Here is a 25,746-nt window from a genome sequence, read left to right on the forward strand (position 1 = left end):
GACCTCCCAGACACGCACTGTCAGTTCCCTCCAAGGGTTGTTACGATGCGATGGTGCAACGAATATATGACCACTTTAAAGGCGCTCGTGTAACTTGACTTTGACGAATCGAAACGCGCGGGTTTCACGTGGCAACGGTGTCACTCGATTCCAAGAAATGCCTATTTTCAACGACGGTTTCAAAGTAGATTATCCGAAAGCCGTTTTAGATTGTCTCGTTCCTATCTGTACGATCAAACCATTCAGAAATGGAATCGCGTCGTGTCGATATAAAAAAAAAAATGCATGGAATGGTTTGGTAAGTATGGATTTTTAATGATGGAATATTTTCAATTGCGTTGTTGGTCTGATTTGAGTCATCCACACCTCTGAATCGTTTTAAGATGACAGGAAATGATTGTTATCGACTTTGAGTACTCGTGTTGCTTTCCATCTATAACAGTAATGGGAAACTAATTGGCAATTGATTCGAATTTGAAGATGTTGTAATAAAAAAAAAAAAAAACCGGATGGTGCGCACATTGTCAAGAAGAACCGCATGCTTGTCTGACAAAAGGGAATTTTCGCTAAACAATCAAAATATTGCGATGTCTTAAATACGATTTGCAGCAGCTTTTCGCAAACGGTATAATATACACAATCACCCTGTACAATTGTCGCATCATACACGCCTCTTGTTGTCGTTGTTTTTTTTTTTCAACCCCCTGAGCAGCGAATACGAGTCATAACTCAAGTCACGTATGCATTCCTTCGTGTCTGGATAGGCCCAGGGAGTAGGTATTAATGCGTTTATGCGTGGGCTGCTTGGGGTATACGTAATAGTAAAATATTGCTCGACGTGGGGATCGTAGTGGAGGAAGACGCCGGTGAGAACTTTTGCAGTGGGTCCAACAGCGATCGCGCGTCACCAAACATAAATCAAATTAATCCCGGGACATAATCGAATGCCTGGAAATAGTTGGGTCTGGGTTCGGTTAACGTACGTCACGTTGCGACGTGTCGCAAGCATATCTTTATTTACACGAATGAACACTCACTGTCTACAGCTGTGGAAGAGTATCGAAATGACGCTTTTCCAGTCACGGTTAGTTTTCGGTGAAGGTGCCGTTCGGTTTCATCCACCATCGGTGAACCTCGCACTTGAGAGACACCTTCGAACAACGACGTGTCATGGAACTGGCAGCTCACACTAGCGCTGAGCAGTAGTAAGTGTAGGATGAGAAAAGGCTGGATTGAGATGGAATTTTCCGGATCGTGAACGGATGTATAAGGACCGCAGAAGACGTCGAGTCGGGATCCCTATTACCATTATTGCCGGTTGGGTTTCCGTGATCCCCGGGCCGATTATTTCCCTCTTTTTCCGTCACCCAGCCATCCTTCTCACTCGCTCTTTCGCTCTCTCATTGGGGAAATGGCGACGCGCCGACAACTCGGAGCTGCAGAAACGTCGGATCGTTTTTCTCCTGGGCGTGATGTTTTCACCCGGAAAATAAGATAATGGCTTTGCGAGCCGCGAGAACCGAGGGCGGCTAGGGTGAGAAATAGCAAAGACCGTGGGACTCCCCGCACCTGTATCCCCGCTCTTTCACTCAACCATACCAACCGTCTCTGCCCTCAAGATCTGAAGCTTATGCTCCGCACTTCGCGCTGAGCATCCGCGAAATTCCTGTGCAAGCCGGGAAATAGTTTTCATATTACAATTTCCACCCTCATTATTCAAAGTACCTGCACAAGGTCCACTTGAGACTTTGTGGCAACCTAGGACACGCTTTACCATTTCTTTTAATGTTCGCACATTTTCACGTCCTCATGTATCATCATAACGTACGAATCTCCCGATGAGAGTAGCGATAACAAAGTGCAGATCGCTGGTACCTGGTTAAAGCAAAATTCCATCTCATCGTTAAAACGAAGGATGTTCTTGCTAGGGAGAATCTATTCCATGGTATGTGGCACTGAAAATTGATCGAATCAATCAATGCCGAACAGCTGTCGGGTTGAAGTCGTTTATCACAGTTGCATGAACTCCTTTTGTCGCCGAGATGTCAAGTGCTTGTGACCATTTGGTGCCTGTCTTTGCACGATTAATAAGTGATATTCCGGTATGGTTTTCACGTTGCATCAGAAGCTTGACACGCCCCAGTTGCACATCGACGTGTGTGAATTATTTTCGGCCAGTGTACCTGTAACGAGATTGGTGAATGAAAAGTGATAGTTATTGGAGAATCGTCCGTTCGACTACTACAGACCTGACACCATTGGTCTTCGACCACGTTCCTGATCCTGATGAAGTAATTGAAATAGCCGGTACTCGTAAGGGGTGTTTTGGGGAATATAAATGGAGAGAAAAATTGATGGGTGTATGCGTGGATGTAGAATCGGTTGAAAATTAGCTGTCCATCGTCCGGCTGGCAGCGCCTCACCGGGCGGTAAGCTGTCTGTGGCTCAATTAGTTACCCCGTTTAGAGGTTGTCTCGGGTTATCCGGTTGCCGCTAGGTTCTCTCCTCGTTCGGAATGGGCTGTTTAAGGAACCTCGCGGTTCGCCGCCCCGGCCGGCCAGCCACTCTCCCTCCCTTCGAGCATCAATCATGTCGTCGGCAACCCTTTTCCCGAACCCTGACGTACGCTGCTCCAGGCAGGCTCCGGCTCACCACCACCACTCGAAGCCTCATTCAGACCAAAGTGTTGTGCTCAAACACAAAAACACTTCATTTGCCGGATTAGCTGTTAACCACCGTGGCGTGGATACCTCGGACCCTCCAACCACCCCGAAAGCAAATGAACCATCGCCTGAGTTCTTCGTTAATAAATAAATTATCAACGCGCTCGCGTTTCACCATGTTTCGATGAAATGATATTGTCGAGGATATTTCAGTCGCGGGAAACGTCACTGACTGTTTGTAGGAACGCCTGTCTTTCATCATTGACAGGTTGAAAGTTTGAAGATATTTTTCACTTTGACTTACGACGAGACGAAACAACTTACTTGTAAATTGGCAAGAAGCGTTCGTTGGGTAAAAACTTTTGGTGGATTTCAACCTCTTCGTAACCTGCTGTTCGGTTCGTGGTTCTTTGTATGTTTTCGAGGAGTTTTGAAGGTCTTGAAGGATTATTTGGATCGACGGAACGTTCTCAGCGGTATTGCTAATTTCTCACGATGAATAAATATTTCTCGACAAAAGATCATATAACGCCGGAGCGATTGGTGAAATATATTTGTATGAGAGACGGGCACATGGCCGTAACGACGAACCTAACTCAGAGTATAATATTCTAAATTCAAACGGCGCTTTGTCGGCGGTTCATCAAAACCAAGTACAGTGGTATAATCCTTGATGTAATTGACAATTAGCTTGGCGGTCCTTATAATCAAATTACGGATGGCCATTGTCGGTGTTCAGGTACAAACGTATTCAGTTCCTCTCCGGCAGAGATATACAAACCGCTCGGTCTTCTTGTCGGCGGCAGCAGTCGGTGATCGCAAGGTCTCTTTTAGCCCCTGACACGTCCTAATATCGTGTTACCAGCCGCTGCCGCCCGTGATCCGAGCTGCACGCCGGGTTTCCTATATACAGAGATGCAAAATGCAACTCAAATGAACCGAACTGAACTCAACTCAACTCAACTCAACTTGGGCAGAGGCCAGAGATCTCTTTCAAAGGGGGCGCGCCGGCAAAGGAAAATATATCCGTTTCAAAGTTTGAAGTCTCGAGTGGGTATTGTGATCCCCCAAAAACTACCCATACACAGCATCGGGGATGAGAAGAAGAGAAGAGCCGAGCGGATTAGTAACGCTAAACTCCGCCGGGAATAAGAGGTACCTACTTTGTCGACCCCGGCTCGTGTAAGACGATCAGGAGGGGACAACGACGAAGAGAACGCGAGAATCTGATTCTACATTCGTACTCGACCATCTCAATTCTCCTGTAATTTTTCCAATCGTTACGAGCCTTTTTCGCAGTATTCTCAAGGTCCAATCTAAGCTGCGTAATGTTTCTGGATTTCAGGTTAAAGGGAGCTTCGGTATTATTTGTGATATAAAAAAATTTCACCCTCGGTTCGCATTTTCGAACGGTGAAACTGACGAATCTTTGATATCGAATTTTTTGGAAGAGATTTCAAGGGAGGTGAACCACGTGGCGGTTATGGTCTAGGTACATTTGTGCCGGTGGTTTTGTGGGGGTGACGAGGTCACCGTAGAGAATCACGCGAACTATGCTAGGATCAAAACAATAGCCGGTCCCCGATGCGACGGGATTATTGTGGCCCGCGTACCTCACAGGGTATAAATTAATGGCATTTAATTTGGCAAATTAGCCGTATGGCCTCGGTAGGTATTTTGACAGTGCTAAGCGGCATTGTTCCCGTACGACCGAGAAAAAAAAAAAAAAGAAAAACAAAAAAACAAAAAGAAATGTTCATTAAAATAATAATACCGCCTGCTTTGTCGAGACGAGGTCGCGCTAGCTGCAGGATGCTTGTAAACGTTCGGCTGATTTCTAAACCCCGCACAAATATATAACCACGTATATAGGTATATGCAATATGTCCTCGCGCTGTATAATACGGGGTATAAATTGTTTATCAAATCGTTGCAAGAAATGGATTCTCCTTTTTCTTTTTCACCTATTATGAGAACGAGGAGATGGTTCTGAACCGAGTGCCTGCAATATAAGAAAAGGGAGACGGAGAGAGACAGAGAGCCGGCTAATAACTCGTAATAAAGCTCAGTGGACTCATATTAGTGTCAGCAGCACGCGACGGCACACAAAGGGAGGGACGCCCTCGGCAAACAACGCGACTTTTCATGATTATTAACTCGACGAGACACCCTGTAGCGGTCCGGGCTGCCCCCGTTCCGAGCAGATACATGGGACCCTGGAACCACCGACGTCGCGACGCCCGGAGGCATTTCTCCTCGGGACGCCACACCCGCCCCTCCATTTCGCCCCGTAGGCACGCGGCCTTTGGCTCCGGCTCCCGCTCCGGGAACCCAACGTCCTGGGAAACAAATTAATAGTTCGGTTCTGAAGGATATATCTCGGATCTCGGGGGACGACGAAAGCCGCCGCGACGCTACGCGACGTTTAGCCCTACGCGTTACGCCAACTTCTGCACTTGACATCTTGGCCAACTACCGCCTCCAATCAGTGCAACAGCCACGCGTAATTCCGGCTCAGCGTGAAGGCCGGATCCCTTCTGTAATGGGAACGCATCGTTCCAGCTTACCTGATGACCTGTCTGAAGAGGGGATATACAGATTCGATTTTACTGGAGATATTCGATCATCTAGACGAGTATAACCGTCCTGCCATTATCCACCGTAACTTGAGTCTCTCTACTTTCGTACTTTTCATTACCGAGTATATAGGCATGAATCTACAGGGTTCGTACGCGCGGGGAAAAGTCGGGAAATTTCGAAAATAAGACTCGAAGATCTCAAGTAAATAAAAAAAGATTGCAGTTAAAACTTTGTTTCGTCGCACCACTTCGTATTTTATATGTGTATTACTCGGTACCAGATCATCTTTCGTTTTTTTTTTCTTACGGAAAATCGCAGGCTGTCGTTTTTAAATTGACCATCAGGTAGTAAGACAGTTAGTTACCGGGTAATATTAAAGGTATTAGCATTAATGTGTTTAAAAAAAAATTCACATTTCTTGAAAGGTTGATGAAATACCTGAAAAAGTCGGGGGATTTCAGATTCCAAAAAAATGTACGAACCCCCGATCTACGAGAATGATCAAATCGTACTTTCATTCCGGATCGTGCACCGCACCTTGGCCATTCATTTTCCTTTCGAAACTCATCATCGTAAAGTACTCTGCAGTCGTTGATTACTGACCCCAGTCTCTAAAACCAAACGAGCATTACAACAAGGACAAGTCATACGTCGTGAATCGTGCAAAGTGAACTTTAAAGAACGGGTGTAACCATTGCGAAACTCAGCCTGGACATGAATCAAAGAACAAACGACACTGCCCGGTCTTGTTGACCAATCGTACCGTTTCGATTCGCAACCGATGCAGAAGAGCAGATCCGAAAACATTGAACGCTTTGTTCGGACAAGTCCTGCAGAGCGGAACCATCGTGTAATAAAACGGGCATATCAGTATTGAAGCTGTCGGAAGGACGTTGCAGAGTGACGTGTCGCCGGAGTTGTTTGTAGCACATTAGTATTGTATCGCGAGTTTGGTGTACGGTTAGGGGATGCACGGGCCCCAAATCAAGCAGCGTACAAGTCTGTGTTGAAGGGGGTTCGAGGTGGTTTACGGCACGCTACGACGAGCGAATGGGATATATATATATATAATATATATATAGTGCTTACGTACGGCAGGGGGAAAGTTGAGAGGGTGAGACCGTAGGGCGTCAGAGTGTTTAAGGGTGATTACGAGCAATGACAGGGGCGGCTTTATTGGAGGAGAGTCGGCCCTTCAGTGGTTCTCAAATCTCGCTTTTCGAAAGCGGCAGAAGTGGGAGATGGATATTCGTACGTCCGGGGGGGGCGTCGAACGTCGCTCGTTGCTCGGTGTTATTATTTTCTACGGTGAGAAGCTCTGTCGTGGATTGAATTTGCCCGACGGTTTGACGGGGCGTATAAAAAGCACGGTGAATAATAGACCCGGCCGGGTTTTACCCCGCGGGCCCTGCAAACACGGACGACCCCTCCTCGATGCCCTGAATCTAGGCTTATTTCGAAACAACCCCCTCCCCCCATCAACCAAACTCCCGCTGCCTGCAGTAATCGTCTTGTAATACACGCTACTAAGAAAACACTCGACTCCTATCCGTCAGCGGCGGTGGATAAACCGGTTATTGTTGTTGCTGTTTTTTTTTTTTTTTTTTTTTCTTCTCACCCGCGTAAAAGTTAATAACACAAATCAAAAAAAAAAAAAAAGAAAATCAAAGTAACAAAGAATTCTTTTGAAAAATCTACCGCAGTGTCAAAAACGAAAAAAAACAACAAAAAAACACTTTTTCCTTCCACAATCTCGAGAAATGCGCGCTTGTAGGTTGCAGCTCTTAGCGTCCGGTGTTGAAAGTAGTCCGTTTCACACTTTCTCAACTCTTTTGCGGGCGCGAAGAAGAAAACGCGAACGATACGTCGTACAATGAAGGAAATCTTTTAATGCCCCTGAGGGTTGGTAAGGGTGACAATGGAGGCACCCTGGCATGCGATCGCTCGGTATGCTGGATATTATGCCGCACTCTGAACGGCGTCGGTAATACGCATGCACGTACAATGAAATATACGCGTAGAATGCGAACGTGTGTTCCATTACGGTGTATAAACGTGCCATTTACCGGCGGTAATCCTCGTGCGCGTTTTGCTACGGATGAACCACCTTGAAGGTAAGGTTTTTCGACAATGCGATCGGTCTACCGTAATAATCAGAAAATGCAACGAAACTGATTTCTGACGCGATAGCATTGTGCACGCGTATTTCACAGTGTTTCCTTTACTCTCTCCTTTACTCTGACAGTGTTTCCCATATATACATACATATATATATATGTATGTATCTCTCTCTCTCTTTTGTGTCCCTAACGACAATGCATTTACACTTTTGTATACCGGGTCACGTTCAAGTGGTCCTTCCAACAGCTTCGCTCTGTGCGTTCTTTCAGCTCGCCTTATGTACCTATTCGTACGCCATTCAATGATGACCATGTGACACATTTTCTTTTTTCGACCACTTCGAAACCAGATCGACACGGCAATAATTTATGATTCGACAATTTTTCAACGTTCAATGTGACAAATATTTTGTAAATTTGTACACCTTGCGGCACCGCATCAACCCTGTGGCATAAATCAGACGAGTCGTAAGCAGCTGCTTGATCAGTTCGCTGGTGCGAGACAAGAGTTTTCTCTAGATTTCGTCCGATGAATCCTTGCTAAAGTGTTGTACGAAGCAAAGCTTGTCTCTTAAAATTTACGGTACTCGGGTTCTGAATTTTAGTGAAAAATCTTGTCCCTCTCATCGTGCGAATAAAATTTTGAAACTTGCGATCTTTGACGTGATGGTGTTCCGGTGTGTTAGATATCCGAAGCATCCCGTCTGCGCAAGAGAATTACCGAGTCGCTTCTCTGCGATCACGTTTCGCGAACGGTAATTATATCCCAGTATATATATATATATATATGTGTGTGTGTGCGTGTATATATATGTATGTATGTACAGAGAGAGAATTGGACCGAGTTTCTGGATGCTGTATAAGATATGTACAGGTATACATGTACATCAGGCTGGCTGGTAGGTATATCCTAATGAGTTTAAGGAAGAAATTGGGTTAAGCCGCGTTAGCCGTGTCATTCGTTTTCTTTATATTTCCTGAAATACACGTAGCGACTAAGAGGGCAGGGCGTCTTTTCTCCGCCCTCCCTCCCTCCCTCCCTCCCTCCCTCTCGCCATCGCGGGGGATGAAAATTCGCTTATTTTCTCATCATTTAACGGGCCATCTTGCTTCGGTGTTCTTCTTCTTCTTCTTCATCTTCTTCTTCTTCTCCTTTTCTTTTCCCTCCCCGCGTGCCTTCCTGATCTTTTCATCGGCGGGGTGACTCCTCCGTAGGTTCTCCAACGGCAGCCGCGCAGCTCGAAAGAAAATTGCTTCTCATCGCAACGAAATATCGTCCTGATGATGAGCCTCTAAGAATTCCTTAGCTTCGAAGGGAATTCAATTACCTTTTCCCTTCTACGCCCCCTGCAGCCTCTCAATCCAAACACCGAGCGCATCGTCGCGTCGTTGTCGCTATCATCGAGACTCACGGGTTTGAGTTCTTGCTGCTAGCATTGCGTTAAGCACTCACGGTTAAACCTCGTTAATCGTACTCGTTGCCTTTTAAATCCACCCCTTGATCGTCCGACGAAAAATAACTTTTGAAAGTAAACTTTGATTCATACGCGCTTACGTTCGCCCGCGTCAATGTTGAGAAATCGTTTCGTAAAGCACTCCTGAAGGAGTCTTTCAAACGTCTAATTCACAGCTCCGCGTAGAATAATTTAAACCACGGTGTTTTAATCTTAGTGCATTACGTTATCATCAGACGGATGTCTCTGTATCTCGTACTCAACGTTGCGGGAATAACTTTTGAATTATTTATAAGCAACGAACTTATACCGATAGTGATCTACGACTGTCCTACGACTCTTAGACATTGTTACGATCGTACGCTTCGTCTTACGGTGCCCACTTTTTTTTTTTTCACCAATGTTTCCCATTGTTTCTACCGTTAGATTTTCATTCTTTTCAAGATACGCTAATTCACACGGTTCCCGGCAGCGAAATTGGCCAATTTGAATATCTTTGACCAAAATCCGCAAGTCTTATTATGAAATTAGGGTGTTCCTTGGAGTTGCGAAAAAAAAAAAAAGAAAATGGTTGGTACGATCGCAACCCTTGAGGTTGAAGAAATTGACCGATTGAACACGCGCGATAAACTTGTCTCCGCGAACGTCCGGATCGTTTTTCTTTTGGCCCAAGAGAGATGAGATGTGGTTCTGGAAGAGTGAAACTAAAAGGAGAAAGTCGACGATGAGGAAGCGGAAAAGAAGGAGGCGGATGAGAATGAGGATGAGGAGGAGGAGGAGGAGGCATCGTGGACGTGGCACCAGCCATCCTACAATAAAGAAGTAAAGATGGCCGCCTCCCCTTCCGCAGGGTCGACAACAACCGACGGTTGCTCCTTGCCGCCCTTGTGCCCTTATACACGAAGGCTGTAAGCGTTGCCACTTACCTTAGGTCTCACCCCATCGAGCTTGTTACTCGCTCTTGAGTCGAATAAGAAAGGCGCGAGGCGTTAGAAGGGGGGAGAGAGAGAGAGAGAGAGAGAGAAAGAAAGGCTTCCTCCTCTCGCCCTCTCGATCGGACGGCCCTTCGCGTGGCTTTCTTAAGGGCTATTCTAGGGGAGCCTGACAGCCCCGCCCAGACGTCTCACCCCCACAGCCACTTTCCGCACTTTCGTTCCGCACCCCGCGCCTCACCCCTCAAATTCAATTTACAATTTTCTTTCTCTTTCTTTCCCTATATCGCTCTCTTTTCCCCTACGCCTTCCCTGCGTGCTATACGTATACTTGTTACGTTTTACTGTACGGCATCTCCGTTGCTCCCTCGTTCGATGTGGGTGAAAATCTCTCTCGTGGCAGCTTTTTATAGATCGATGAAAGAATAACGTTAAATTTCGAAAATTGGGAAGGTTATATCGACCTGAGAACACATTTCATTTTTTATAGGTACCGAGGAATTTTATAGTAAAATTGTTTGCGTTGTCATAACTGTTTGAATATTTGTGAAATTAGAAGAAAAATTTAGTAAAGGTATACATGTATATATATTCAGTGATATTGTCAGCTGTCAATGATATATTTTTCATCAATTTTTCACGAATCTATTTGTTTGGTTTACTAAACTTTTTCAGTCAAATAAAGCCTTGGAACATCGACTTATTGCGATGAAGTGTTCTACGAATGAACATAATGAAAGAGGATAGTAACACAAATTTTTTGGTTACATTTGAAAAAAACCAGAACTGTGCCCATTTTTCATGATTTTCAAAAAATGAAAATAGTTGAGAAATGAAAAGTAAAAATGAGTAAAAATTTCCCTCTGTGTATCATCGGGCTTGTTTTAGGTTTTGAATCGGTCATCGATGCTTCTTGTAATCAGGAATTTTTAAGCCCCGTTCCTTTACTCTTGACTTGTCATTGTTATTAATTTTTTTTTTCTTTCCATATCGAAATTGTAAGTAATTCCATTCCAAATTTGCATCATGATTTCAACGATCGCTTTTACAGATTCTATCTGATTTCATGTGATATTCGCGTGATATTCGCGATTTTTTAAAATGGCCTGAAATCACTCGAAATCCTCGCAAGTTTTACAGCGTTTAAAATACACAGAGCCGTTGGATTGTAAAAACTTGAGGCAATAACGATGTTTCAAGCAAAAGTTTTCCTGCTGTTGTAACGTCAAAAATTCAAGAACAATCTATTTCATCCGTTGAGAAGAAAAACGTTTGTCTGTATAGCAAAAAGTAAATTCCAACCAATCGAATTGGTTTTCATAATTTATGCAAAATTATCAGTCACATGAAAAAATTGCAACGTCTTATCTATGCCCAATTCCGCATTCGAATCTATTCATTTTTTGCTTGTTTTCGGAGGGGATTGTAAACATCGATATTTTGATCTGAAAAAAATTTCAACGGATGAATCAAAGTATTAGAATCCCCGCGCATGAAAATTCTCGAATAATGGAACGAGCGAAGAGAAAATAACAGAGGGGGAACCTGCAGGAGCTAGGGTTCGAAAAATATGTGTGACGCGATAATGACGATAATTATAAGCCCGAGTGCAAAGTGGGCCGTATAAGGGAGTAGAAATTCCTGCAGTGTGTTCAGATCGTTTTTTAAGAAAAGTCAGATAAGACCGTCAGCGTGTGTATAAAATAAATGGGGGGAAGGGGCACAAAAAATATCGTTACCGGGATGAAATTGCGATGGAGTCTCTCGTGTTATATAATATGCGCATACTTAACCGACACGTCGAGTTAGCTACCGTATTAGACCAACTGTTACACAACCGCTTATATACTCATATGCCGATATGGCGCATCTCCCTCTTAATCTATTCTATTCTTACCTGCAACAAATTGGCTTTGGGAGGGACGCCTTGCTCGCTAATGGAACTTTTTCTGCCCCGTCTTCTCCGCGATCCCGAAACAGCGTTTCGCCCAGCGAACCAACGGAGCCAAAAACTTGGTTGTTCAAACCGCCAATTAGACACTCGTTGTCGATGATTAGATCTTCAGCGGGAAAACGGACGCGCCTGTATAATGGCGGCTAAGAAATTATCGTCGCGTTTTTACAAGTGTAAATTAAGTGCGTTAATTGCTCCGTGAAGGATATTATTCATGCTCGTTGAGCTCGACCAATGAATGAAGATATTCGCTTACAGTTGAAAATTTTCGCTGTAATATCTGCTCGCGGTTTAGTTAGGGGTTGGTTAGACGATCATCTATGCTTTTTATTAAATTTAAATGAAATACCTACAAATAAAATTGAACAATAAATAATCAAAATTAAAATGAAATTGAACGAATCTGCTATAGATTTTTTACTATTTTCTAGCGATATGAAACGAAGCGTGTTTCGTGAAGATTGAGCTTTTAATTCCTTTTGCTCGAAAAATTCTTTACAACTTTTGACCCTTTTTTTTAATGTCCAAACACTGTAATAGAGAGCATATGATGTACGATACTAATGAAATACGATTTGAGACTTAGGCATTGAGTGTGGCAAAACCATTTTCGAAGTTCTCAACCTTACAAATCTGCATATATGGCATTATTTACATTCTTCCAAAAACAACCGTAACACCCGCTTCAAAAATGCCGGCTACCTTTCTAAACTCGGAATAAGAATAAATACGTAATAGCGCTCAAATGCGGTGAAGATTGTTTTTTTCGCTGTTCACTTCACTTACGTTGTATACATATATCGCGTTTGCAATTGTGCAAATTGTTTTCTGTCGAACGGAAGCTCGATGTAGGAAAATTGGGTAAAAAGAGTAAAGCAAACAGCTGATTGTTGCGTATGTATACAACGTGAACTGCACATCCAGCGAAGGCAAATACAATTAACCTAAGAGGAAAGTTATAGTTGGTCAGCACCTGTACATTATACATATACGTGTTCCCATAATTCGACAATACGAAATACGGAGGAACATAAACCCCTGCAGCTGTTACGCATTGCACAACCTTTTCAGCGTTTTACGTACAGTTATTTATTTATTTTTTTTATTTTTTATATTCATTTTTGTGTTTTGTTTCGTCAACTCTAAATATTGTTTGCTATCACTTCCCTCGCTGGTTATTTACCGAGTCGTTTTTCCGCCGGCCATTGATTTCGGTGCATATCGCGTATACATTTTTACACTTCAGGTGTAAATAATTGCATGTACTTGTACATACACGTGTTGTATGTACGTAACATCCGTGCGTTGTACACGCATACACAGCAAGGTATGTCTACGCTTTTTCTTCCCGCTTATTTTCATACTTTCGCTGCAGGACTTTTTACCGCTCTTCCCCGTAATACCTCGTAATCTTGTTTATCCACCATATCTCGAACAAACAGCGCGCTGCGTATTATAACTTGCGCAGTATATGACTGGCGATTCCAGCGCGCGTACCGTAATATGCTGCAGTATATACAATAATATATATATATATATATATATATATATTTCTACAGCCGTCTAGTTTATACGTGCAGCCAACTTCGTAAAAATGTTACCAACATGACAGGCAGAGTGACCAATTGTGAATCGCTGCTGCGCCGTGACTCGGCCGTTCTCAATACGCCAGAGTTTATGGTTGACCGTCACTTGTCAACCGACCGATTCTAGGGAATTTCATCTTCTCGGTGAAAGTTTGCTTCAGGCTGCGAGCATGGTCAAAATTATTCGCTTACAACTTCAAAACTACTGAACCGATTTTGATTCTCATTTTTTTTCTGTGGGTAGATACAACGTACGGCCAGGTATGAGGTTATGTTTCGTTACAACCGGATCAATTGTTTTTGAGATATAACGATATTTTGTAAGCCAAGTTGGAAAGGTATTACACAGTTTTGCGAGCGATGGCTAAACACTTACAGGTACCGGTTGGGTTAGGTTAGGTCAGCTCAGGTTAGGTTACCTATAAAAATTGCACACTCGTATGAACAATACTTTTCTCTTTTAGCCTGCCCGCTTGCATTATACCTAGATAATTGTCTAATGCGTCACCCTTCTTTTGCTCTTGTTTCAGGTCTGGTTTCAAAATCGTCGAGCCAAATGGCGACGGCAGGAGAAAATGGAAGCCGCTAGACTCGGCCTCACTGAATATCATCACGCCGCTGCCACCATGAGGTACGTACAAGCTCGTTCTAAATGTATACAAATTAAATTCTGCTCGTAACAATATCAAAATCACATTCAGCGCAAACTTTGGCAGATTTAATGAATTTTCTTAAATATTTTAAAAATATTTTGGATCGCGTTGTTTGCGTCTGAATTTTTATCTTTTGGAACTCTCTTGTATAATAATTCGATTGTTTTGCTTATTTAAGTCCGTAATTATGATTCTTAATAATTTAATTAATTTGAGAGTTTTCCTGTTCGAAAAAATTGACAAATTTCTAATCGGGAGAATATATTGAACTGAAAATCAAATTGTCGATACGAAATTTTTCGTGGCCTTTCTGCAGTGATTCAATTTAATTTTTCATCGTTTCAAATGAAGTTTTTTAAATCACACGAATTAGGGAAAAATGTTATCTCGATATATTCTCAGTGACCATAAATCGCTGCCAAACGACTCGAAATATTTGACAACGTAGATTATTTATATTTCCCGAAAACAAACAGTTCAAAAAATGAATTAAATTTCTCATCGCAGTTATTCAACAAGCTCAAAAAACTTCACCTTACTTTAAATTTATAAATATACCGAATTACAGGGTAATTTATATTACAATTCGCTGTTATTTCGATGTAACGAAAAAAAGAATACTCAAATCGTCGCGCATTGCTCGAGAAAAAGATAAATCGCCACAAGATCCGTTTACAATTGTAACCGACGCTTTTTAAAAAGTAAATAAACGTTTTCCTCGGAGTGCTCGAGGGTTATTAGATTGAGAAAACTTGCGCGTAGTTTATTTTATTTTTCTTCTCTTGTTTCAGAAACGTCGCCGGTTCCGGACTCGGCCTTCCGGGTGATCCGTGGCTACCAAATTCCCCGTGTATCTTACCGGCGCTTCCCGGCTTCCTGGCGGCGCCTCACGCCGGTTACTCCAGCTATTTAACATCCCCCAGACGCCTGCCGTCACCCCCGGAAACGGGCAGCATACTAAACACATTCCGAGGTATATAAAAGAAAAATTTATACTGTCGTGTTGTTTTTAAGCGCAATACACGTTTTTGTGCAACCCTGAAAAAATCCCGTCTCCGTTCGAAAAAGAGACAAAAATACGGGTGAATCACTGGAAGTTTCTAAAAAAAAAAAAAACAAAAAAAACAAGTTTTACATGTCGAGGGGTTGCAAACCGGCGTCCAAAGTGCGAATGTTGAATATTTTTATAGGTCTATCCTCGATGAGTGAGCTTAGCTTGCGCGCCTGTCAGTACAACTCCTTGTTGGCCGCCGAGTTACAGGACAGCGGCGGACGTTAAATGGAGGCCTGGGAGCCACGTGAGAGATCGACCTAGACGACGAGACCAACACAGAATGTCAACAATTAAACATTTAGAAAAAATCCCGGACGAACAATCCGACGTAAGCATTATGGTGAAAAATCATGCCGACCACGACGCGACGACCTGACGCTTATAATAAACGTATTTTTCATTAAAATCGTTCGGAACTACGTTCGGTAGAAAATTCTTCTGGTTTTGTTTTCAAACAAGATAAATTTATTTCAATATTAACGTATTGAATAATTCACATCTCGTGAGAGAGAGAAAACTTTATTCGATTCGATTGGAACTTATTTCAATTCGTCAAATTTTTGTTTCTAGCTAGTAAATTTTCTAATATGATTGTATTTTAGAATAGATCTTATTTCTACCCATTGCTGCTCAGAATTAAAATTTCTTGCGCCAAAAACAAGGGCGTGCGAATTGCATTGACGTTTCTCGACTCTTCGTTGTAACTTGATTTCACGCCCCATTTAGTGCAGACCCCAAAATTCGACAGCGCGTTACATTCGGTCAGAATCGACCAAGAACCGACGCATTTCGTTGAAATTTCACGTTTGTACTGTAAATGTATTGTACATTATAATATCTCACGTGGCTCTCTGAGTTTCAGAATTTTTACCGTCGCTAAATATGTATATAGTAACGGACTGCATTCTCTTTCTTTATACTAGTTTATACATCAAAAGGACTGATAAAAATTCCTACGGAGGTTACATAAAATGATCCAAAATACAAATTAAAAAGAAAACAAAGAAATGTTACAGTAATTTCGAATTGATCCTCTCTTCTTCTCCGATTATATCTTGCATTCTTTCATTCTCTCTGCAACGAGCTTTCAAGATATTTCGTATAAGCAATTCCAAAATAAAAATCATCAAGTCTGAAACCATCACTGTGCATTTCCTTTCGTATAATACTTTCGTAAATTTACATAAGCACGTTTATGACAGGAATTTTTTTAATTTAAAAATACCAATTTATAACAAGAAAGAAAGTAAATATGCCAAAAACTGGACGTCAAAAAGTAAAAATCATTTCACACGCATAGTGGCGAGAAACACAAATTATGCCAGCTTAATCGCGCGATGAACAGATAACGATACATCGAATCAAAAGATTCGGAGGAAGCGCGTAATTTCTCTCGGAAAAACGGGGATAAGATCACGGAATTTCGAACATCAAACATTGAGCATCCGCTCTGCGATAAATAATCTAGTATGTTATGCCACGAGTGCGGAAAGTATGCGATTTCCGATCGGTGTGAAGTTTGCAACGTGAGTCACAAAAATGCCAGTGCTGTAATCACACGAGTCAGATATCGCCCGTCCACACGTGTCACTATTTCGTCGCTTTTTCTTCCAACACCTGTGAAGGAAAGTTTGAGTTGAAAAGCAACGAAGAAAATTGAGGTTAGGTATCCGAAGTTCAATAGCACAACGCGTAATATCGAGTTGTTCGAAAGTACGCACGCGCCAAAGAAAGTCCCGGTTTGTAAAACACAGTATTTCAACCGTGCGCATGCGCCAACGAATTGTTTTACCGCACAGTTCGGAAATGGGGCAATTCACGCATTGAAAATTGAACTTTCCAAGCAGGTGTTGAAGGAAAAAAAAAAAAAAAAAAACCCACTCGTCTCTGACGTAACCGTCTCGAAAATACAAACGGGATAAATATCAACGTCGTAATTTCTGATCCCCTTTTTTTCACGGTCGATTGTAATTCTTGTGTCGCAGACATGAGACCGCCGAACGGTGGCCTCTCGTCACTGGGAGGCGGTGGAGGCAGCGATGGCGGGTCTTCGTCGTCGGTCGGAGGAGGCGGAAACGGAAGAGGAAGCGGCGAGCAGCCGGGACTTTCGGTCAGTCCAACGGGAACCGATCAGAGGACGTCGAGTATCCAAGCGTTGAGGATGCGGGCCAAAGAGTACGAGGACAACATCTCCAAGAATCTCCAGATGGTCTGAGAAGTGGAGACGAAGGCCCAAAGCTCTTATTTTCGTTAATGAATTTCACTCACCTTCTGGCCAAAAGCGGAGGTAAAATGGCGGTATTAACGAGGATGACGACGAGCGGATGGAGAAGAAGACGGAGGAGAGTTAGTCGATCGGAAAGTAAGATTCTTGGGGAAATTAAATAAAATGTGACCCAATGATGCAGGTGTTACATCCCTTCGAGACTGTTGCTGATTCTCTGATCACATTGTGTAATTGAATTTTCATGGTTAATTATATATCGATGCTGCGTGTTGTGATTGATTGAGACAGACAATACGTGTGCGTGAGTATATGGCGGTTTTTGAAGCGATATTTACACTTCACCGATAGCAAGCGGGGATCCTAGTCAACTCGTCAACTGGAGACGTAATGATAAATAATAATCATCGTAATCGTATTATTAACAATATAGTGATAACGGTATAAATGATAATAATACTAGTAATAGTTACGGTATTCGTACGTCGGTGCAGATAATAATAATACTGGCAAAATAAGTAAGTAAGTAAATAAATAAATAAATAAGTAAATGAGTAATCGAGAAGAAGAGAAATCAAACGAGACAATATTGAAATAAGAAAGAAGATTGATTGATTTCCGGTTGCAATTACCAAAAGAGAAAAAAAAGTAACAAATGAATTGCCGAAATCGGTACCCATTTATTTTTCGTTCCCGTGAAAGGACAATTTTCAATCACGCTTAAGGGGGATGAGAAACGTCGCTGAACCGCAAAACCGGCGATTAAAAATTCAGGTATCCATTGTGAATTTGAGGGCGAGATTGAAAACGTTGTAGGGAAAGAAGAAAAAGAGAAGTGTTGAAAATTAACTACAAGTGACGCGGTAATATTGTATTGAAATTGACCTTTTTTGTATATACCGAGGGACTACCGGATAATATTTACTCAAATTCAGAGAAGAAAAAATAAGAATAATAAGAAGAAAAAAACAGCACGGGGAAAAAAGTATCTGAATATCTGTCATACGATAAATCAATCGATCGGAAAGATCGGTAATTCCTTTCCTCTGTTTTTTAATCTTTTCTATTTTTCTCGCTTCATCATATAACGTGCATATAAGTGCGGAGTAAATGAATTACTCTTACGCGATGCTTCGAGAATGCAGTGTATAAATATTAGTATTGCGACGATTCTACATGAACATATACATATATAAATATACATATGTAAAGTTTAAAAAATCGGTATATATACATATATATATACAATATATTGCATATAGATATTACGTATTTAGAAATAAATTAAGCCACGTGTATGAAAGATTTTTGTGAGCCAAGCGATTGGTGTCGTATTTACGTATAAAGTAATATCTAGATACGTATGAATGCGAGGTCGTCGAGGAAGGTGACGAGAAGTCGAGGATTCGATAAATTGATCAACGGGAGAACTAAAGATGAAGGAACAAACAAAAGCGATAAAGCGTATAAATATGCAAGAGGTATGTAATAGGCAAAACGTAAAATATATATATATATATATTATATGCATGTACGACGATGATGCTCGTAAGATAATAAGAGGGATAATAATAATAATAAATAAAACTCGATGTACATATATAATGAAAATGAAAGTGAAAAAAAAAAAAAAAAACAGCAACAACAATTCTCTTCTCCGTCACACGTCGCAACCGATAAAAATCCGTGATCAATTTAAACCGGTGACGGTAACGTCGGCACGATGTGATAGTTCGCTGCGATCAAATGTCCGAGAAAATTTTTAAGCCACGCGACGAAACAAAAAAGAAATATATACGACTAAAAAACGTTAATATGAAATTTTCCCGTCAAGGCCGATGTTTTTCGTTTCTTTTTCATCATTCGTTACTCTGTTTATTTCCTTTTTCTCTTTTGATTAAACTTTGACACTGTCTAAAAGGCTGCCGACTTCCGGTTGGGCATTTGCATTAACGGTATACGAATTTGGATATAAGAGGGGTTTAGAAAAAAAAAAAAAAAAAAAAAAAAATTAGAGAAAGCGAAAGGCGGAACCGTGGTTATATTCTCCAGTTTTCCAGGGAATAAGGAGAGCGGCGTTTAGTTTGTTAACGAATTAGCATGTCAAAGAGTCGTTTTAATCAACCTTCAATTAATTTCTTCAACCGTCACAAGGTATATAAAGTGGAGTCGGGGCATCTAATTATATGGTTTCCTTTCGGTTTAATTAAAATTCGGCATATCTTTAGAAAGCGAAATCCACTCTCTCTCTCTCTCTCACTCTCTCTCTCCTTCCCTCTTTCCCTCTCTACGAAATTGGTTTCCTAATTTTGGCCGACGCGCTTGTATAAAATCGAGAGAAGCGAATAATTTAGAACAGAGTGAAACGGAAAAACCCGGCCCTTTCCGTTATTTCACGACTCTCGAATCTTTCGAATCTTTTTCCCCCCCGATCCCCTGATTCGAATATGAAAAACCTGCAGGTACACGAATCAAAAAAAAAATAGAAATGAAGTGCTCGAAGCAACTATTCAAATTTCAATCATAGATAAGCCTACGAGATATTTTTTCTGCTATTATACATGCACGTTTGTAACTTGAATCAATGAGGTTTTTTTTTTTCACTCTTTTTCGTTCAATTAAACCTCCTATTCAAAAGCCGTCATGAAATATTTATCATCAGGTTCATATACGCAACTGAAAGTTATGCTTTTTTCCGAGCTCCATTTTTCTAGGGGAAAAGAAGGGAAAAAAGGAGAGCGTGGAAATATTGAAAATGAAATTCCGCAACGAGGAGTAACTAATTACAGGTTAAATCGCGCTTGGCAGCGGTTTCCGCGAGGTCATCGATGGGCGCGTATTGGTCTTGGGAGTTAAAGTGTCGAATTTCCGAATTTCCAGCTCCGCTCGCATGGTTAGGTTCGACAAACACGAATTACCATTTTATTGGGTGAGTTCTAGCACTCTCTTACGCCCCCGCCGCCCTCCCCTTTTCCCATCCGCGAACGACGCCTCGATTGGAATACCTAATCGACACCCGAAATCGACCATTGTTTCCCCCTCGTGAAACCCGGCTCGATTTCCTCATCCTTCGCACCCGCAGTTTAGACGCGAACGCTCATCGCAGGAATGCCTTTCGGCCTGTGATAGAAAAGAAGAAATAAAATAAAAAAAAGAAAAATCTGTACGAAAATTTCCTTTACGCTCTGGGTAAAAAATTATTTTGCATTTATTTCAAGCGAAAATATTTTATTTTAATCATTGTTATTTGTTGGATAAAAATTAGTTGAGCCCAGTTCATTTTTCTTTCGAACAAGCCAAGATTCTCATAGATTTATTGTGTGCGAATAGATTTCGTGTGTCTGATTTTCAGTGAAGAAATCCGGATTTCAGATCTCGGAGGTTGAATTTTTTAGAAATGTTTTTTTTTCTGTCGTTTCAAAAACGAATTCAGGACGAAGTTACAATTTCGGTGATTCTCATAAAAACGTCTTGTTCTAATTATAATTACAAGATTGAATTGTAATGGTAAATTCTTATTTCAAGTGATTGTACCTAACCAAGCGGATCAGGAATTACGTAGAATCTCAAGGTTTAACAATTTTGAAATTGATTTATAAAATCTTTTCTGCGCAATGTATAGGGTTTTACCTGAACTTTTCAAACCTTTCGCGTCTGGTTTTTCAGCCGATTTCAAATATCTGTTATTGGCACGGGAAGGTTCGCAAATAATCAACGATTATACACTTAAAAGATAGTAGTTTCGGCGCTATTTTAGGCTTCGAAATTTGGCAAATTGCGCAATACCTAATTGTTTAATAGCACTTATTTGACACGAAACGAGGTCTTTCAGCGCTTTTCACAAGCTAACAGCGAAACCGTTTGTACAATATTGACAAAATTCGGTAGACATCCAATTCCGATAGCCACTTTTTGCTTTTCGTATCACATAACGGAGCAAAATCATAACGAAGTGAAAGTACAGGATTATCGGGAATTTCGCATCCTGCTGAAGATTTTTGAACGTACGATCCAGAGATAAAGACAAAGCCAGTGTCTATCCTCACTGCAAAAGTAGACGTAAAAATCAAGAACGTAACGGCGATCGACACCTTGATTAATACGTTGTTAAAATTTGACCGTAATTTGTAAACAATTTCACCTTTGCCGCGGTGTTCAATCGGTTCTTTTGGTTCCCTCGTAAAGGGGGCGAGGGGGAAAAGTGGTACTGCAGAGTGACGCGAGACGTTGCGATTCGAAAGAGGCTCTTAACGTAATATCGTAAATGGGTTCCCGGAGTCTCGCTGCACGGGCCGAAATTGGCAAAGAATCCCGGGATTATTGAATTTGTTTAGGAGGCCGGAGCCCGGAGGCAAAGAACGACGTGGCGCGCCTGAGCGGAGAGAACGAGTATCTGGCAGGGGTTGACCCCGTGTTTTATATTGCGAAGCCAGCCTCCCTCCCTCCTTCGATCCTCTTCCTTATTGCTCCCTCCGAACCCTCGCAGGAACCTGGGAGAAGAAATCCTCGGGATAAGAGTCGGAGGAGATCTCGTCCAGTGTCTCCTTAAATTCATTTTATCAATAGGAAAACGTCACTTCGACTTCAATTTATTGTTGCCGAACAAAGCTTATTCATCGAGATTTAAACGAAATTTGGGTTACAATTTTTCTCGTCGAAATTGGCCCTGATGCGTTTTTATAACTCTTTTTATTTTGCATAAATTTGATATCTTTTTATCAAATCGAATTATACTTTCGGAAAATATGTTTCGTTGTGTCTGCTCTGTCAAGAGATATGAGAAATGAAAAGTTTGCACACAGTTTTTTTTTTTCTACACTCGAAGGAGAAAAATTGGCCTTATTTTTTATTTTTTTCGTTATTGTTACGCGCAGACCTTGTTAGTTATTTAATTGAAAATTATGGCACAGACTAATCGAGCAAGTTTTCCGACAGGTGAATGGTTGTGATAATATTCATCATATGAGAGGAGAAGTTGGAAGAAGCATATTATGTACTATCATCGGTGCAGAATTTACAGTAGGTAAAAAGTCAATTACTTACATCTTTGTTGAAAAAAATAATTGGCGAAATTTCTAACAAATTACCCCTTTGAGTCACACATCGTTGTGCTGACACGACTTTTACAACAAGATAGTATTCCATGATTTTTGGGGTCACTGATTACGAATCTGGAATCAGATTTCAAAATTTCAAAATGGCGGGACCAACATGGTGGACAAAAATTTCACATTTGATCGAATATATGCGGTAAAAAAACTCTATGCAGGAGTTTTCGGAGTCGCTGATTGGATTCGCCGTACGAAATTTTCAAAATCAGATTTCAGATTCGTAATCAGCGACCCCAGGAAACGATGGACAGAGTTTTTTCTCCGGATACGATGGGATTTGAAATTTTCGTCCGCCATATTGAATCCGCCAGCTTGAATTTTTAAAACTTATAATTTTTGTAAAACACGTATATGTGTAGAGGCATAACTTTCTCGGAAATTAATTATTCCTTCAATTTCCATGATTTTCTTCAATAAATTTGTTTCTAACAATAACAATTTACATTATATCGCGACAATTACTCTCGAGTATTGAAAACCTGTTGGTATACTATCAGAGATAGCAAAAAACTGCAAAAAAATATGTTAGAAAGTTCTGTAAATATAAAAGAAATAGATATAAAATAGGTGGTAAGAGTACTTAAAAGGTTAACAAAGTACAATTTGTTAAAAAACCGACTGGATTTATCTGATTTTGCAACCAAATCTCGCTCTCTCACATTATTAAATCCCCCAAAAACCAAATATATTGAAAATATTTCCCTGCACGCATTCAGTAACATTTGTCTGTTGAATTATATATATATATACATCACTACGAACATAAATAAATTGAGTAAACAGTCACGGTGCGCGATGTAATAAATGCATAATAAAATATAATATACGCTACACGCGCATGGAGCAAAGTTTTTCGGTTAACACTACGCGGGCTTTGAAATGCAAATTCAAAGGCAAACCCTTTGGCCCTTTGTCCAAAACGAGGCAATTACTGTCAAAAACAATCCTAGTCTGTTTGCACGGCTCTCATTTACCGCGCTCGGCATCTCTTCCCTCTTTTTCCGTTCTCCGAGAGCGAGAGAAAGATAAAGAGAAAGAGAGAGAGAGAAAGAGAGAGAGAGAGATGGATGAACAACGTCTACGCAGGTTTTCTCCGTCCATTTTTTTATCCATCCGTTTTTCCATGCGTTAAACTATAATTAATTAATATATATTATATTTATTCCAGACACATAATTTGTTTATTCCCAAATTCTATATTGGTAGCGAATTTTTCAGCAACGAAAATGATACGATGATAAAATAAAAATCAGCTGATACATTATCCGAAAAAAACTGAGAAGAAATTGATCGTCAGGCATTTTCTGTTGTGTATCAATTTCGAATTTCACTTTTTTCTCTCTCCTTTTTCATGCGTATATAATTTAACGCTGCAGGGTTTAATATGGGAATGCGATAGGGTTGTCACAGAGGCGTGTAACGCGGGGATGATATATAACGTATCCTCGGCGGGACTTCAAAGAGTAGCGAAATCAATCGCTGGCCGCTATTCCGGGTTGGTGAATTTGCGACCACCAGTAATTAAATTACACTCCAATCAACCCCCCTGATCAACGCAGGATTGGTACCGTAATTGATTGCTTATTACTAATTATTAGTTTGAATCGTTTATACACACGTATGCCTAACTATACATATATTTACACCCGACGAATCATTGGATGGATAGAATTAATTATTATATCGCATATATAGTATTTACAATGACGATCGTGCGCAATGTTATAATCTTATGTCGAAGGATTTACCAAACTGGTGAACAACAATCTTCTGCGGAAATAATAGAATGATGAATTTTAATGGAAAAAAAAGAAACAGACTGCACTGAGAGAAATTTTTAGTTCCGGTTACCGCTCGGTCCTTGACTATTTTCATTTTTTTCCCACAATCGAAAAATATAGTTCTAGGTACAAAATGAAAATTAGTCTTGTAGCTCTTACCGAAAAGTCCGGTATCCGTTGCTATTCTTTCTCATTACGATCACTGTTGCTATATTTTCTTGCAACTGTTGCGAAAATTTAATGCTTGTGCAACGATAAATTGACGATAAAGCCTTGTTTAAATGAAAAAATAGAGTAAACCTCACAAACTGATTTTGCGTTGCAATTAGCAAATAAGGATCGACGATAGCGCAAAATGGTTAGGCGTACCTCGTTTTTCGTAATTCCCACAATATTCAAACAGTTTTCTTTAACGATACCCGTTTTACTGAATTTTTCTAGTTATTTTAACAAATGAAATTTTTCACAGTGTATAAATGTTCGTTCAAAATCCAAGCGATCGAAAAAATATCTACAACATATTCGGACTTCTGCAAACGTCCCTTATTTCGATGATTGATCTCCGTTTCAATTTCCATTTTTTTATTTATACTTTTATTTTTCACTTTGATTTCAGGCTGCTAAAAATGTATCCTCTGGTTCCTGCATATCCGAATGCGGTGGTTACAGGGTAGGTGCTGCCGCTTTGCGGGGTAATATCGAACCTGAAAACCACCCCTAGCGGTAAGTTGGTAATAAATCGATAAACAACCTTTACCGTTGGAGGCAAGTGCAGGTTATAAATTTACCACTCAGCTAGGAATTCTCTCACCCTTACGTTGCATACTCTGATCGATTCGAACTTGAATTCAAAAACAGTGAAACAAAACGAAAAACGGGTTCCAAAGTAGAAGATTAACGAATTACTCTTGTAGAGAAAAAAAAAAAAAAACATATTGTATTTAGAAATTTATCCTTGGCGAGGATCTTTGACGATTTTTAAACTCTAAATTGGCACCCCTTTATTTAGATTATATCAACAAATATCTGTAAGAATTTTCCTTGAATTAATTGTTTATTTTTTCTTCAACTATTCTCGATTAACTTCACAGTCTCAACTGTTTTACGAATTGCAAGTTGTCTCTGATATTTGAAGAAGAAAAATTTAAATTCAGAATTTTCTTCACCATTTTTGTCCGATTACTGCACGAAACTAGCAAACGAAGAACGCCGCGAATATTATACTTGTATCGTACACAAAAACAAACAAATTCGTTCAACGGTTCTCAACTTACAAATGATCGTTAAATCTTATGTTTAGAAATTATGCAGGCTTAAGAAAAAAACATTTCAAAAATCAAAGCTTTATCCAACTTCCTCAATTCTTATTTTATTTAAACCTCGGTCATTGAAATAAATCCTAACGTATAAAATAAAGTAATTACCACTCATGCGGGTAACAATTATTTACTCGAAACGAATTATTCGTTCGACTCAAATGTCCCTACAACATTGTAAAGTATTTCAAGCCCGTAAGGAGTTTCGCCATAAAACCTAATTGTTTAACTTGAACAACGGTAAAATTCATACCTGCAAGGTATATTAAGATCGTAATGTTTGTTTTCGTTCATCGTATTTCGAACGAGGCGCGCAAT

At 40.7% G+C, this 25,746-nt stretch overlaps 1 protein-coding gene across 3 annotated transcripts in view; it reads left to right on the forward strand.

The window, feature by feature from the left end:
- Nucleotides 1-17,284, forward strand: part of LOC124182833 (retinal homeobox protein Rx1-like) — a 32,816-nt gene extending 15,532 nt beyond the window's left edge. For 2 of the 3 annotated variants that reach the window (XM_046570581.1, XM_046570582.1), the window contains 3 exons: nt 13,820-13,920; nt 14,734-14,915; nt 16,982-17,284. In XM_046570581.1, coding sequence (XP_046426537.1) covers nt 13,820-13,920; nt 14,734-14,915; nt 16,982-17,211 — 513 coding nt within the window. In that variant the 3' untranslated portion in view covers nt 17,212-17,284. Of the gene's footprint in view, nt 1-13,819; nt 13,921-14,733; nt 14,916-15,132; nt 15,325-16,981 lie in introns of all 3 variants that reach the window. The other variant, XR_006870871.1, reaches the window with a different exon arrangement.
- The last annotated feature ends 8,462 nt before the right edge of the window (nt 17,285-25,746 follow it).

This window comes from Neodiprion fabricii, chromosome 5 (genome assembly GCF_021155785.1).
Source record: "Neodiprion fabricii isolate iyNeoFabr1 chromosome 5, iyNeoFabr1.1, whole genome shotgun sequence".
In the NCBI taxonomy this organism is placed as follows: Eukaryota; Metazoa; Arthropoda; class Insecta; order Hymenoptera; family Diprionidae; genus Neodiprion; species Neodiprion fabricii.